This window comes from Chaetura pelagica, unplaced genomic scaffold (genome assembly GCF_000747805.2).
Source record: "Chaetura pelagica isolate M959 unplaced genomic scaffold, ChaPel_1.0 scaffold142, whole genome shotgun sequence".
In the NCBI taxonomy this organism is placed as follows: domain Eukaryota; kingdom Metazoa; phylum Chordata; class Aves; order Apodiformes; family Apodidae; genus Chaetura; species Chaetura pelagica.
This window is the reverse complement of record NW_009952973.1, coordinates 5,340,337-5,356,532: the sequence shown is the minus strand read 5'-3', so window position 1 is coordinate 5,356,532 and position 16,196 is coordinate 5,340,337. Positions and strand designations below refer to the sequence as shown.

At 34.8% G+C, this 16,196-nt stretch overlaps 1 protein-coding gene across 3 annotated transcripts in view; it reads left to right on the top strand.

Moving 5' to 3' along the window:
• Positions 1–15,829, top strand: part of FSTL5 (follistatin-like 5) — a 235,197-nt gene extending 219,368 nt beyond the window's left edge. For all 3 annotated transcript variants that reach the window (XM_009995923.1, XM_009995922.1, XM_009995921.1), the window contains one exon: positions 15,074–15,829. In XM_009995923.1, the coding sequence (XP_009994225.1) occupies positions 15,074–15,776 (703 nt within the window). In that variant the 3' untranslated portion in view covers positions 15,777–15,829. The remainder of the gene's footprint in view (positions 1–15,073) is intronic.
• The last annotated feature ends 367 nt before the right edge of the window (positions 15,830–16,196 follow it).

The following is a 16,196-nucleotide window of genomic DNA, read 5'->3' as shown; positions in this document are numbered from 1 at the left end:
TTTCCCTTCATGGTAAAGAAAGAAAAACACATTTGTTGCAAACACTACAAATACGCTTCTGCTGAGAAAAAGTTCCTTTATGATATAACATAGTTTCATATATTCCTCGGTTCCAAAAAAATCTAGAAATTAAGATGCTTTGCCCTAAAGTTTCTTGGATAATTTTATTGTGAACACTGTAATAATTGTACAACAATTTGCAGTAACTCAAAAGTGCATTGAATATAAATGTGTTGCAAGTGTTCCACAATTCACAGACTCTTGCATGACTAGAACCCAGAAAATTCCAGATTTATCCCTGTGCAAATGTGCACTAAACTTGAGTCAAAATTCTTGAACTATGTGAAACATGTTAAAACAAGTCTGCTCTTCCAGCAAGAACTAAAAAAAATTACTGAAGAAGCCACTATAGTATCTGGCCAGCTATGGGGAAAATTTCCAAGTTGCTCTTTACTCAGGGGTCATTTGAGGATATTCTTCAATATGAATTTCAGATGACAGTCCATTTCTTTACTCTGGATCTCTAGTGAGATATGACTTAGGCACTGCAAGTAAAATCTGGAGCTGGAATAACATAACATTTACAACAAACAAACAAACAAAAAAAGAAATAGAAATCACAAATAATAATATAAAGTTTAAAGTATTTCATACACTATGCTATTTTTGTTATCAATATGAGACTTGAGTTAAGGAATTTTTAGCTTTCTCTTGTAAACAATTACATGGTTGTATCCAGCTGAGTTACAGAAGACAACTACCATACAGTCTCTCCCACAAATAAGTGTTTAAAATATTGTATCACTTGTGATTTTTCTGTCCAAATGAAAACTATTACAATAAGAATGATGAGTTTGTGGGTGGTACTTACAGCGTCATTTACTTCGGCTCAGAAGCATTAAATTTGTGGCACTCAGTTTTTAGAGTCTAGAGCTAATCTTATTAAATATGATGTAGGATAAACTCAGAAACTATACCTCCATTTATGGCCATCACTGAAAGCTTACTAATGCTAAAAAAAAATATTTATTTATTTTATAACATTCATTCCTGTCTCTGTTGCTTATTGTCAAGGAATGGAAATGTTGCTATTCAAATACAAGGTCTGAGCACAAAGCTTAATTGGTGGAGATCCCTGCATTTGAAGAGCATTCAGAATTCCTTTGGGCCCTTGTAGAAATGGTATTTCTTCTCTTCTGTCCTTCATGGTAGTCTTGAAATTCTTGATAGCCGTATTTTTTCCAAATAATAGTCAGTATGTTTTGAGAGAAATGAGAGAAAGAAAGATAGAAAATCATTCTACTGTTTTTGGCCATCATTGACTGTGGGGTCTTAATCCAACTTAATCCTCTCTACACTGAATTCCCTCACTGAGAATGGGAATAGAGAAAACATATTCATTTCTTTAAGGTATGTACAAAGGAATGTCAAAATAGTATAAACGTCTTCAGTGCTTCCAGAACAAATCTGTGATTATAAATCTCTGAAATCTTGGAATACATACTACAAAAATCACTTACCTTTCATTTAGATCTCTCAAATGATGTTCAGCAGTTGCTATCACCTCTGTGAAGCACAGCAGGCCTTTTATGGGATTCTGGCCCCCCCACGCCACTGCTGTATTCATCCCTCTTCTATTTCAGTACATTTTAGGATCTAATCCGGAATTGTAACTAAGAGAATCTGCTCTCATAGATTTAAAACTGTTAGTTTCATAGATCTTACAAGTGAATACCATGTTCCTTTCTGAATTCATCTATTGGAGACCTGTATTTCTATGTAACAATATTATCAAGTAAACTTGTGAAGCGTATATATGACTTCTGATGGATTAGTTCTCAGCTGGCATCCATTTTTCATCCTGAAAAGGTATTCCAAATCTTCACCCACCATTAAGAATAAAAACAGTATTGATTTTCGTTGAAAGCAAGTTACATCGATATATTAGTTTTCTTCTTTCCTCCTACATGATTAATTAATTTAAGACAATTCCTGTTATTGTATGGGCATCTTTTCTTCTATTTGGAATGGTATGGATGAGATATTTAATGTGCAAGTCTGTCAGAACTCAGAAACCTGAAGATTTCAAAACCCAGAATTTCTGCCCAAGCAAGAGTATAACAAAATTGTCAATAATTCAGAAAATGAGACGTGCCATCCAATTTTGTTCTTCATAAGAACTGACCTTTTCATTCACCTAACAGAACTGAGAGTGATGATCTGTTTTGCACTAAAATTACTCATTTTCCATAAGAGTGGCCCAGTAACCTTCTGTGTTTTTTTAATTTTCTTCTTTTTTTGACCAATTTTGTCCTCATTCCTATTTCTTAGGACTACTGTGTTAATATTTCCCAGCTACATTATCACGGTCACACATTACTGTTGTAAATGTTATTTCTCCCGGTTCTATGAGACTTTAAAAAATATTTCATTTACAATAATTAATTGCAAAAAGTAAATAAAAATAATGAAGAAAACAAAGATCTTTTAGAGATGTGTGTGAATATATATGTTCACACACCTAAAAAGAAAAATAGAGAATTATCAAAATGTTCTCCAGTTAAATATATGTCCTCAGCTATGATAATACTGTTATAAACAAATACCAAGGAAAGAGAGAAAAAGTGTTTTCTGATGCAAAACAATAATATGAAGCAAGTGTTCTTAATGCTGTAAAAACCATCAGGAACAAAATGAGGGAAAAAAACTTCGAAGGTCAAAAAGTGTTACAGTACCCAAAAGAAAGGCCCCATTTGTGCTGATGAGCCATAGCTACCGGGCAGAATCCACTTAGCCTTATGTTATCATCAAACAACCATTTCTGAACTGCAGAAATGAAAGAAAGGTCTTTACTCAGCAACCTGCCAGAAATGAACCAGACTAGGCAATAATAATTTAGTAAGTCCTGATGGGAAGACTGGCATGCCCTTGCAATGCTGACAGTTTTTGAAATAAGTAACGCTTCCAAAAAGAAAAGTGTGCTTTTTATCTAGGGGGAAATATTTTATTTGAGCAATATACTACAGTAATTGTAATAGAAAATTACAATAAAAATGAAATTGTGTATTTTAAAATTACTCAAGTAAGGTAAAATTATTGAAATGGTATTAATACAAGGCCTCCAAAGTAAAATAAATGTGTGCAGTCTTTCTTAGAGTTATCAGTTTTGCACAATAAACTTGTATAAATCTCAAAGTATATAAAGGCAATAAATAAAGGTAAGACAAGTTGGGTCTAACTGTGGTGTAGTTACTTCAAGTTGTAGTGCCATAGGACGCTTGAATTTCTTACTGGTTTATCCATCCATTCCTGGAAAAATTATGGATCATCTAATTTTGGAGGTCATCTCAAAGCACATAGAAGAGAAGAAGGTTATCAGGAGTAGTCAGCATGGATTTACCAAGGGGAAATCATGCTTGACTAATCTGATAGCCTTCTATGATGTGACTAAATGGATAGATGAAGGGAAACCAGTGATGTAGTCTACCTTGACCTTAGCCAGGCTTTTGACACAGTCTTCTATAACATCCTCATGAGCAAGCTCAGGAGGTGTGGGATAGAAGAGTGGACAGTGAGTTGGATTAAGAACTGGCTACACAATAGAGCCCAAAGAGTGGTGATCAGTGGTGCAAAGTCCAGCTGGAGACCTGTAAATAGTGGAGTCCCTCGAGGGTCAGTGCTAGGGGGATATAATTAGTATCTGTGAATGCATGAGGGCTGGGTGTCAAGAAGGCATGGACAACATCTTTTCACTTGTGTCTTGGGATAGGAGCAATGGATTCAAACTCGAGCACAGGAAGTTCCACCTCAACATGAGGAAGAACAACTTTACTGTGAGGGTTATAGAGCACTGGAAGAGGCTCCCCAGAAAGGTTGTGGAGTTCCTTCTCTGGACTCCTCCAAGACCTGTCTGGATGCCTTTCTGAGTGATCTTCCTTAGTTTTTTTGTTCTTGCTCTGGCAGGGGGCTTGGACTCAATGATCTTCAGAGGTCCCTTCCAACCCCTAGCATTCTGTGATTCCACCCAGGACCCATGCTCTAGAATGTGAAAAATTGAGTAGCATAGCTGGTGTATCATTCCTTTGCACAGCTTTTATTGTTCTTGTGTGCATAAACAGAAATTCTTTTAAAATCAATCTTTTAAAAACAGAACGTTTTCTGAAGTTTTAAAATTGGTAAATACAGCACGATATCTAGCTACTAGTCATTTGATGTGATTCCACCTTGATATTTTGCAGTAGACTACGATGTTAGTTTTAACAGGCTATGTCAAATACTTTAATAGTGACATGAAATGTAGTTCACAAAGATATAGGGATAATGTTGCTTTTGGAAAATTAATTTATAAGACTGACCTGCAATTCTTAGAGCTTTCAAAACCCTAAGAACACAAAAATGAAAGGCAGACTCCGTAGAGCTTTTGTCTTTTTGATGACTCTAGCCTTGAGAAAATATTGAAGCTGATTACTATGGTTGGAAAAATATACCCTTTGTGTAAAGCCAAGTGAATTCATGGTTTTCTGTGAAAGCTTCTCTCTGAGAGGTCTGAAAAACATCTTCAGAGATCCTTGAAAATTCGGAGAGGCACATACTTTCTGCTTTTAGCTCTGTTTTGTGTGGAGACTTATACAACATTCTTCTCTCTATCCAGGCTCTTGTAGAAGTGCTAGCTGTTCCTCTAAGCAGTCATTTTAATTTTGGACCACAAAGGGCAACTTTAACAGCCTCTTGAGCCATGTGATACCTGAACTTGGGGAAATCAACCATTTTATTTCAAGCATAAATGTGAGCTCACATCCTGATATGGTTTTAGTCATTTAAATTTTGATTTTCCAAATATCTGCAAATTAAGGCTTGTTTTGTATATTATCCTTTTTTTTCTGATAGGATGCTTATGGTGAGTACAAAGTTCAGATGATAGGCACCTGTATTTAGGTGTGAAAATTTAATGTATCTGTGGGTGTAAGCTGTCTGTTTTCTCTTATAGTTAATGAAGTTCTAGTTTCTACAGAGGTAGAGTCTAGAAGGCAATTTTACTCAGCCCCCTGCAGAGCTTCAGCACAGGTCATCTTAACAAATTCTCTGGACTCTGTTGTCTATGTGGACTAGATCTCTGCTGGCAAGACTAACAACTTAGATATCTAACTCATCCATAGATAGGGATAGTTATGCATAGAAACATAAGTGTCTACAGGAAAGGAATACTACTTGTAGAGAATAAGGTTTATAGTGAGGAGAGGTAGTGAGCTACTTTCAAACCAGATCTAATCCCCCTTTTACTGTAGAAAAATAATTAATTTTATTTTTGAAAGATGAATGTTGCTTTTATATAAAATACCTGTCAAGTTCTTTATCAAGTCTGTTTAGCCTAATTAACTCTGACTGTTGCATGGCACCATGGGAATATTTTGCTTTTGAGGAATGAACAAGGGCTTTTTCCTCTTAAATATCTCACTGTTCTTACATATTTGTTGCAACATCTACCTCTGCCAATAATACTTTGGATGGGATTAACCACTTTAAAGGACACTGACTGAATAGTTATTTTGAACAGTCAAAAGCATCTAGCTATATGAACACTGTTGTGGTAACATAGTCTGCACTTGCACACTTCTTCATAGGTTAAAGTAATCTATTGTATACCATGTGAGGATTTATATTAAAATAAAATTTGTTTTACCCTTTATATCTGTCACAAACACTGGAGGGTAATAGAAGTGTTGTGAAATGTAATGTGAAAATTGGATGTGATAAAAGAAAGGGAGAGTAGGACTTTTGAAAACTGGTAGTGTGGATATATAAGAATAATACCCAGTAAGATTTCCAAAAGTAATACCTTTTCAAATATTAGTTTAACTTTCATACTTCATGACATAAGTCACTTCTCAATGATGGGCAAGTTCCTGTGAGTGAGTTACTCCAAACCCACTTGTTGAACAATTTCCCATACTCTGGGGCATTTGATACTCTGATAAAAGAGAGAGGACTGGGTTATCAACACTTCCATTCACAGATCTTAACCAGCACAGGCTGGAATGACAAATATTAACTCCAACTCAGCCAAATATACTGCTCATACAGGAAGGTTATAGAGTTGCTGAATAGTAGTATTTCTAGTTCTTAACTGTTTCTCACAATGTGTGGCTGAAAATATTGAAAATATGAGATTAAAATATTCATTCATACAGAGTGAATGAAGAAAGAAACAATCTCATATTTTGCAGTTATAGCATATACATGAATGGGACTGATAAGCCCACAGGCTACAGATTCCCACTTGCATTAACTGTAAAATAGATTACAGGAAATGCGAAGAGGTGGTCTTGTGTCTTGCAGGCTTGAGTTGCACAGGATCCCAATATGCACTCTGACAAATGCCTTTATATGCTGTCTAATATTGCACATGATTTCTCTTTATAGAAGTGACATAAGGGTAGAGATTCTCATAAATATTAATCAGGGATTAATGAACAGTGGAAAGCTTCTGCATATCAATCTATATGAGAGGAAACTTTGCATTAAATTTGCCACTATCTATCTATAAATCATTTGGGAAAAGTGAAAGCACTTTCAAGAATCACTTGTTGTTTTCCAACAGCTTAATCATAAAAACCAGGCTAACATAACATAAGCAACAGACAATTTCATTGCATGGCTATGAATGGCTGTATTTTTTTAATCCTTTTAGAAAACTAAGTGCTTTTGAAAAGTTTTAAGATGATGGTAGCTTTGGGGGTTCTGTTCATCTTTCCACAGAACAGAATGAAACATGGAGTACTGGTGCAGGCTTCTTTACTCGGATCTAATAGCTTTGCTTTACTTTAAATGAAAAATAAATTAGGACAGTGAAAGCTCAAGCCCATGCACTTGCTGATTGCTTTATTGAGACCTCCAACAAAACTGTCTTAGTAATATCAATTTTATGAAATGTTCCTATTACACTGGGCCTCTATAGACACCACAGGATGACAACATTTTCTTACAGCTCTGTTAAATCACCCTCTTTTATTAAATATGGCTTTTTTGGGTACCCCAAGCTAGCTCTGTAACCCAGAGCTGCCTTTTACCATAGTGACTTGCCATGCTGTTTTCTGACAAGTTTGGTAAGTAGTGTTCTTTTACAGTTTCTCTTTTCTCCTCATCAGAAAGATGAAGGCCAACCTGGCAATGAAAGCAGAGTTAATAATCTGACACTGGCATGCTGAGAAGGCTCTTAGTACTGGACAGAGGGCAAGTACAGACAGATTCACCTGGTGGTTAGAAGGCAGCAGTTTGGTTATTGGACAGTTAGCTAAAATTTATTTGCAACTGATGGTTGTGATGTACAAGCAGATAACTCTTCTGAAGCAGGTCTCCATGATCTATCACTGTTTCTCCAACCTATCCGCCATGATCTTCTACCGTTGGATCAATAAACCTCAAAGGAATGACCATCGCAGCCTTAAGCCATCTTTCTTCCCAAGTGAAATTAAAGCAGTTACAGTTGTATAGTTTGAACATTATTTAAGCACCTCATACATTTCCTGAATTTATAGATAAATGTTGTCAAGAGGGATGTTTATTTTGAGGGTATATGTGTGTATATGAAAGATCAGTAATTATAAGTGTTACTAGCAGCTCAGATGTGAAATTGACAATGAAGACCAGAAACAATGTAAGGTTGATTTTTTAAAAACAAATTATTTCTTTACAGTGGATGTAAAAGTGGCATCTCAACCTCAGGCTTGCAGAAAGACAGATTCCTCTGCATATCACTTTTCTGTCTGTATGTATGTGAGCTAGGGTATTGAGTCAAATGACAGTTCCATGAGGTTTGAAATATTTGGTGGCTTCTTAAAATCTCAGCATCAGCTGGCTGAGTAGTGTAAGATTAAAATCTACTGTATTTACGCAATTTTGATTGTATAAACAAAGCAAAAAAGCCTAACATCTTGTCTGACTTTCTGTATATACCCATAGATTTTAAACTTTTCTAATAGTCTTCCGGAGATTCAAGTAATGAGTCTAATATTTCTAAATCTATATGTACTTGGGTTTGGCCAAATCTTCCAAGAAAAAGAATAGTCCTTACCTGGTGATTCCCACTGAAGAAAAGTCATCACCTCTGTGGCAGTTGGTTGCAATGGTTTATCACCCTCATTGTTAGAAAGAATTACCTGTTTCTAATATAAATTTGTCTGGTTTCATTCTGCAATAATTATTATAATTCAAGGGCTTTTGGATCTTTTGGGGTCTTTTTTTTTTTTTTTCCCCCTCACTCATTAGACTCAGATCTCATATTGACGTGTATGTCTGCTATGATCCTTAAATCCGTTCATAGTCTCCACTTTCCAGGATATTGTTCCATATGTCCTGCATTTCTCCTTCACATATGAAGTGGTTCAGCCTTACATTTGGCTACATTTGAAGACATTTTGCTTAAGTGAGGAGCTCACTAATGTAATGACTTCCCTGTCATTATCTACAACCTTAGTGTCATGGATACATGTTTACATGCAAATCTCCTGTGAAAATTTGGTACCAGGCAGAAGTGAAACTTCCCTGCAAAATAATGATTTTATATTGACAACTAATTTTTGTTGCAGAGAAATTATTCTTCCTTCAGGTATCTGTTTTATTCTAAGAAAGCTATGCTCTCCTGATATTCAGTTACCTTCAGCAAGGTTTTTTAATAAAGGAATTACATTAGACTTGTCTGAAAAAGTTCATTTTTCTGTAAACCCATGTTGACTGCATTATTTTTACATTTTTCTATAGTTGGTTCTCTTATAATCTATTTTATTATTTCTGTGGAATATGCATCAAGTTGGACAGTTTAGCTGGGGTATCTGGCTTTATTTTAGAAATATTTCAACAATCTTGTCTGGACATTTCAAATTTTACTGTTATTCTGAGATTTATTAAAATGTTAAGAGCTAGCCAACTCTTTCAAAATTGTCATGAAGAAATCATCTCACCTGACAGATACATGTTCCCAAAAAAGCCCTGTTTATCATTGTTCTCAATTGCTAGTGGCTTGGAAAATACTTCCTTATCTTTAGATAACAAAAGTGTAATTTCTCATTCTTTGGGCACCTTAGCTTTCCTTATCAATTTTCTCCTTTTTCCTTCTGTATCTTCCCTCCAGAAGTTCCATTACTTTTTCTCTACTTATGCCTTTGCCTAGCAATTCTCTTAAGACTAAGAAGCAGTCACACAAACCCCACAGGCACATGAACAGACCTCTCTCAATTTGTTCAGCTTCTCAAAACCCCAGCCACACAGCTCTCACCAAGACAGGCAGACAAACAAATATATCAGGCACACAGCTTGCCAAATCCTTTTACCTCCAAGAAGATTGACAGCTTTGAAACTATTTTTTTCCCACCACTTATTTTTCATCTGTATTATTGAACTGTTTGGGTATTTACATTTCTGTCCAGCTTTACTGAATTTTAATTGGGGCACTGAAAATTACAGGCAATATGACAGGCTGAGAAAGAATTGTTTGAAAAATAGTATTGATAAAATTCTATTAAACAGATATTACTTTTGGAAGCCATACTTCTGTTTCTGGGGAAGGGCAGTTCCTTTTTAAAGATTTGCCAGCTTCCCACTTTGGATCTGCTCTCCCACCCACGTCCAAAGTTCTGTCTAATTTTAATGTCCACAAATACTATTTTGATTAAGTGATTTCCTATTCTTATTCAAAATGGTGTATTTTACTTGTTTGTACTGGCTTCCATCTGTCTTTTTAGGACCTCAGTTGCAATGGTAGCCAGTAGCATGATCAGTTAGGAACCACATTGGGCCTTAGATAATCTGTATTTTCACCCAGACTTAGCCAACGGATCACTCTATAACCTTAGGCAAGCCATTCAGCTTCTTTCTTCACTTTCTGTAATATTTGTAAAGTGCTTTGAAGTCAGTAAGTAAAAGTTGCTACTAAGTTCAATACATTATTCTGCTCACATAAGGTAATCTTTTAGTGTACTCACCTCCGAAAACATTACCTTCTAGGTTAACATTACATCTATGTCCAAAGTAGTGGGTTTTTCAAGTTTAGACTAGAAAACATTATAAAGCAAAAAGTCTTCAGCATGTTAACGCTACAAGAAGGTAGAATTATATTTTTCCAGGGCTAAAGAGGTTGCTATTTAAAGGAAGTGAGGGCATATCTCACAAAGCTGTGTTTTCAAATTCAGAAATAAGCAGAACACAACAAATAGCATTGATAGTTGTAAGTAATCTTAGGTCTACAAAGCTAAGAAGATTTAAGAATCTGAAAATGAACAATCACAGAAAAAATTTACTGAACTGTCCCTTTCACATTTGAAAAGTAAGATACATTTTCAGTGGTTATCCAGGTGTAGCTGATTATCAGAATATAGACTATTAGCTGCTGCAGTACCAGACTATAAAATCTAGTATTTTAATAGCTTCAGAGCAAGAGGCAGCCACTACTACAAAGAGATAGTTGAAGCTGCACAAGCAACTAGAATGCTTTGGAATATTGTGGTTGAAATACTTGAGACATGTTATGTTATCAGCTAGTTTATCTTTTGAAATGTGTTTGCTGATTCACTCTAGAATAAGAATGTGATTAACTCTGGAGATCTGGTGTTCCTTGCTGTAGACAAACTTTTTTTTTTTTTTAAATCTGCCTGTGCTAGTAGGAAAGCATATACCCACATTCTGGTCTGGTGCCTAAACTATTTTATTAATACCAACAAGATTAATCAACAGAAGCTAGTTAAAGCACTTCATCACAGTGGTGTGCATGGGGGAATGTTTATGCAAACCTCTTAGCTGGCAGAATTTAGGGGATTATTCTGGCAGGAGGTACCACCAGGAAATGAGAAGCTGAAGGACAAAACAATGGCAGCATCCTCCTCCAAGGGGAAGACCAGTTGTTGAATATGAGTCTTTCCTCACCTTCAACTGATGTAACATTTAGGGAAGGTATGTAAACCTTGTCTTTAATTTAACTTTAGAGAATATATTCACCGTTTTGGTAGTCAAGAGTATTATACAACCAAAGTTAACATAAGGTGAGTCTACCTGTGGTTCAAAATCTTATTATCCTGGGAATAATATTTGAGAAGCAAAGATTAATTACGTATATATTCTTCTTGAAATCAATTACATTTGAATGCAAAAAAAATCACATAAATTAATCATTGGCATTGCTTAATCAAGTCTCTTAAGTAAGGCAGATTTGTTTGAATCAAACTGATTTAAATCCTTCATTTTATTCATTATTTAAATCAGCAAGTAAGAATTACTGATTTAGATAATTGATGCTAATCTTGTTTTACATTTTTATTTTACTTCAGAAAGAAAGGGTCATTTTAATCAGCTGAAATAATCTTTAACATAAATAGATTTGCAAGCAGAACAGAGATTTTTAGATTTTTAAATGTAGTAGAAAATGTTTTATAATGCATTACTGTTTTGTTGGTTTTTTTCTGAAGTGGGATAGAAATTAGAATGCAGCTCAAAACATACAGCAAAAAGTTACATCTTTTTCCTGAGTTAAATGAAAATACCTTGAAATATGATCAACACACATATACAGTAAAATGTATCAAATATGTTTGAATGTTTTATAACAGATTTATTGCAGAAGACAATTTTAGCTATGTTTGATGTGCTACGTTTACCTGTTAGCTATGTTCAGTTTCTGAAAGCAGCTGGCTAAAATTTATAAAGTATACCTATATTTAATCATATATATGGTGTCTGATGGGATTTTTAAAGTCACATAAATGCTTTTTTTGTTTGTTAATGTATTTCTGAAAATGTAATTTGTATATAAGTCTGTGTTTTAAGTACTAAAAATAGCTTTGTGAGAGCCTATTGTTTGTCTTTTAAACAAGATTTCCTATTTTCCCCCCATTGGCTTGTACTGGCACACTGGAAAAGAAAGATAACGTTTTCAAACCCAAAGGCAGCTTACCAAATTCAAACAAAAAAAATTCCCTTTGTGTTCACTATTGAAATTGAGGTCAAAAGTAATGAAAGCAAAAAATGTCTTCTCTGTGTACTTACCTTAAAATAGATGAAATAATACTTTAATATCTGCAAATAGAGTGTTTAATGTATTCAGCACTTGCCCATCACATTGACCTAAAATTAAATATTTTCCCTTGACTTCACGTACCGTTAACTCATTAAAATAATGAAAATTGAGAAAGGTTCATGAACATTACATTTATTTTCTAATTTATGCAAATGACACCAGCAATTGATAGAAGGCTTTTATTTTAACACAGATACTCATAAACATATGTAATTTACGTGCATTTCTTCTAAGAACAGAAATCTGAAAAATCATATTGAATAGGAGCAAACCTAAGTGAAAATCCATTTTTCTTTGAAAATAGTATTTTTTATCTATTTACCTCAGAAATCAAGTAATTTTACTATATTACAAATATTCACCTATTTGTTATTAATTCAGCTTCCCAGAGTTATATGGCATAGCTCACTTGTAAACAAATTGCTCTGTGCTTGGATTAATCAGTATAATTTTTGTCCCACGTTACACCATTCCACAATAATCACTGATTCTCCCATGTCTCCAGTTTCTCCCTCTAAAAATACCCTAGCCTCTCTTGCATGTTCCACAGTAGTATGTCCACTTTTCTCCATTTTCCCTCTCTATGTTGTCTAACCTGTCCCCTGTACATGCGATATCTTAACTCACAGGATGAATTCTTGCTGAGTTCATGCCTTACTTCCCTCTGCAGGAGCATGGTTATCCTCCACTCAGCCATCCATCTCCATCGCATTAAACCCCTCATGTACACACACGTTACATCCTCTGCTCCTCATATGTGGATTCCAAAACAGTAACATGTTGGAAGGCAGGGATGAAGAGAGAGTGGTCTGCATATAATTACATTAACCTTATTGTGTTAGAAATAGACCTGAAGATTGATTATACACAATAAACTTGACAGCTCAAGAAGCTTGGCTGAGTTTCTGTTGTGTTTAGTAGTGACTAAGATAACTTTCTTTATATGATTTTTGTTGTTTTTAAGGTTTCTGATTTTTAGTGCTTGATTTAGCAATTTAGATTATTTAGTTTTGTTTTGCATTTGATGTTGAAAATGAAACCAACAGCGATGACAATGTCTAGCCCTCAATCAAAATTCTTTTTAAGATGCATTGGGTTTTTTGGTTATTGTTTTGCACGAGTAAAGAACAAATAGCAGGTATGTGTAAGTCATTGCCCAGAATGTTGTGAACAATCTTGGACAGTTCACTGATTGTTGCTTCATGTTGGAGACTGTTATATAAAAGACAATAAATAAGCTAATTCTGTTGTCCTTTTCTAACCACTGTTCATGTGTATAATGTTGGTTATTTAACACTGCGGTAGACCATAAACTGAAATGTCAGAATGTTGCTTGCTAGTTGACCTCTTCTACTACAGGATGATTCTGTACATAATACAGAACAAGTTTGTTTCTCATGAAAAATGCTTACTGCATAATAACAGAATCAAGGATCAGTGACTTTATGGTTGCTCAGAAAGACCAAGGAAAGCGTAATACCAGATGGCAAAACCAACTAAAATAAAATTCTGCCCAATGATCCTTTTCTTTCTTTATAACAGGACAACAGACCTTGTGTATAGAAAAGTCGCAGTAGTTGTCAGGTTATATTGATGTAACTTTTGTGAAAGCTCACTCATCCTTTTTTCTAATCAAGACAATTTAATTCAGATTATATATTTTTGTAAGTATCTGAATAATCAGAGAAAAAAATATAATCAGCTCAACTTATAATCACAGGCAATCTGATTCAGACTGGCCCTTCTTTGGGTGGGACTTGGACCCAATGAAATACAGAGGTCCCTTCCAATTAAAATAATTCTGTGGTTCTGTGATCTTAGATTCTGAAGCAGTATGCAAGGATTTTGGAAGTTGGGGCTATAATAAAAAATATTAATATATAAATTAAATATGTTCTTATATCAATTCAGTAGGAAGTACAAATGTCATATACCCTGTCTTATGTTGGAGGAACTGACTGAACAATAGCCTGAAACCTTGTTGCCTGTTGCTTTGGTGGTTCACAGATTAGTAAATATGTTGGTGTTGCAAAGTATAGTGTGAAAACGTTGTTCTATTGTCAACTCAATTATTGGAACATTCTGGCTGTCGTAGTGCTTTGTATCAACAGGATGTGAAAAGTATTTTTAGATTGTGTATCAGCATGCAGCTTCATTCTTAGGATCAAAGATTCAGATGAAGATGTTAAGAAATGTGACAAAGGAAAGCAGCTGTTTGTGAAAAGTGCTGTGAAAGCTACTTAAATTATAAAAGAAACTAATGAACTTTCATGTGACTCCATAAAATTTAGAGCAGTGCATTTTGTGTATATACAGTCAAATGACTGTGCAGTCAGAACTTACACATTAACATTAGAGAAGCTAGTCATACAGTTTTAATTTTAAATGTTATAATTATTTAACCATATTGTTCATGTTCAGTGAAAATTCACTGGTGTATGGAAAAGCAAAAAGAGTAATTTACATGGTAAGAATATGGGGCTTAGATAGTTGGGAGGTATAAACCTAAAGCCTTTTATGACACCCATTTCTAGTAAATTAAAATAAGGAAGATTCAGATAATTATCTGAATAACAACAAGCCCTGGTTTAAGTTGGTGTTCCCAAGAAAGCTGAAGAATTATATTAAGTGAATTAAAATATGTGGGATGTACTATCTATAGATATTTTATCTTTCTCTCCTTCCTGGCTTTTGTAAAAGTTTTAACTGAATAGATACGCTCAGAGCAATGTTTACCTTTCTCCTATGTCAGTAGGAAGAAAAAACTCTTCCTATTAATCAGATAAATGGGCTTTAGACATTTTAGTTGGTGCACTTCACATTACAATTGCAAGGACGCTAAAAATTAAATACTATATACTGCTTAATAACTGAAATATTTGAAGCTGAGATATATAGCAATACATGGCTGCACATATTAGCTCACTTTGCTTATAATGGCTTTCCCCATTTGTACATTATGTATACAATAGCTCTGACTTTCTTTCTTTGATTTTGTGCTTTTTCTTCCAGATTTGGATTTGTTCTTCATAAGGATGAGCCTGTCCTCCAGAAAATTGATCTAGAAACTATGTCATACATCAAGACAATTAGTTTAAAGGATTATAACTGCATTCCTGAGTCACTGGCTTTTACACATCTTGGTGGATACTTTTTTATCTGCTGTAAGCCTGATACCACCGGGGCTGTCCTACCACAGCTTATAGTGGATAGCGTTACTGATTCTGTGATTGGATACAATGGCGACGTAACAGGCACACCACACGTCTCTCCAGATGGACACTACCTTGTCAGCATTGATGATTCAAAAGGTCTTATGAGGATCCAGTCCATAACAATGAGAGGAGAAATACAGGGTGCATTTGACGTTCACACTAATTTGCACATATCTGATGTAGCTTTTCAGCCATCATTCACTGAAGCCCATCAATACAATGTCTACTGCAGCTCCAGCACACAGACTGATGTTCTCTTTGTGGAGCTTTCCTCTGGCAAGGTTAAGATGGTGAAGAGTCTGAAGGAGCCTGTCAAGGCAGGCGAATGGCCTTGGAACAGTAAGAATCGTCTTATAAAGGACAGTGGCCTTTTTGGTCAGTATCTCATGACCCCTTCCAAGGAATCTCTGTTTATCCTGGATGGACGGCTCAATAAGTTAAATTGTGAAATCACTGAAGTTCTGAGAGGCAACACAGTAATTTGGGTTGGAGAAGCATAAAGATCTTTGTTAGATATTTACAGAATTAATAATTTTACAGTACATTGCACTTAAATTACACTATTCTTCAAATTTACAGAATTTTCATTTTAAAATGTTAGACCTTTGAATTGTTAGACGATACCTTTTTTTACGTGAACACAATTTGAATCAACTTCCACACAAAAATTACTAAAACTAATTTGATTATTGTACTCCTTATTAATTATCAGCTGAGGTTGTGTTGGTTGACAGAAATTACTAAATATTGAAATTGATGATAAATAGCATACATTATTTTTTAAGAAGTAGGGAAACAAACAAACAAAGAAAAACCCAAAATGCAACAAAAATTTTCAGGGAATTTAATATGATACTTTGCATTTGTAAATGGAATTATTAAATATTATTCAAATTTTGGTTTGGTATGCTTCAGACACA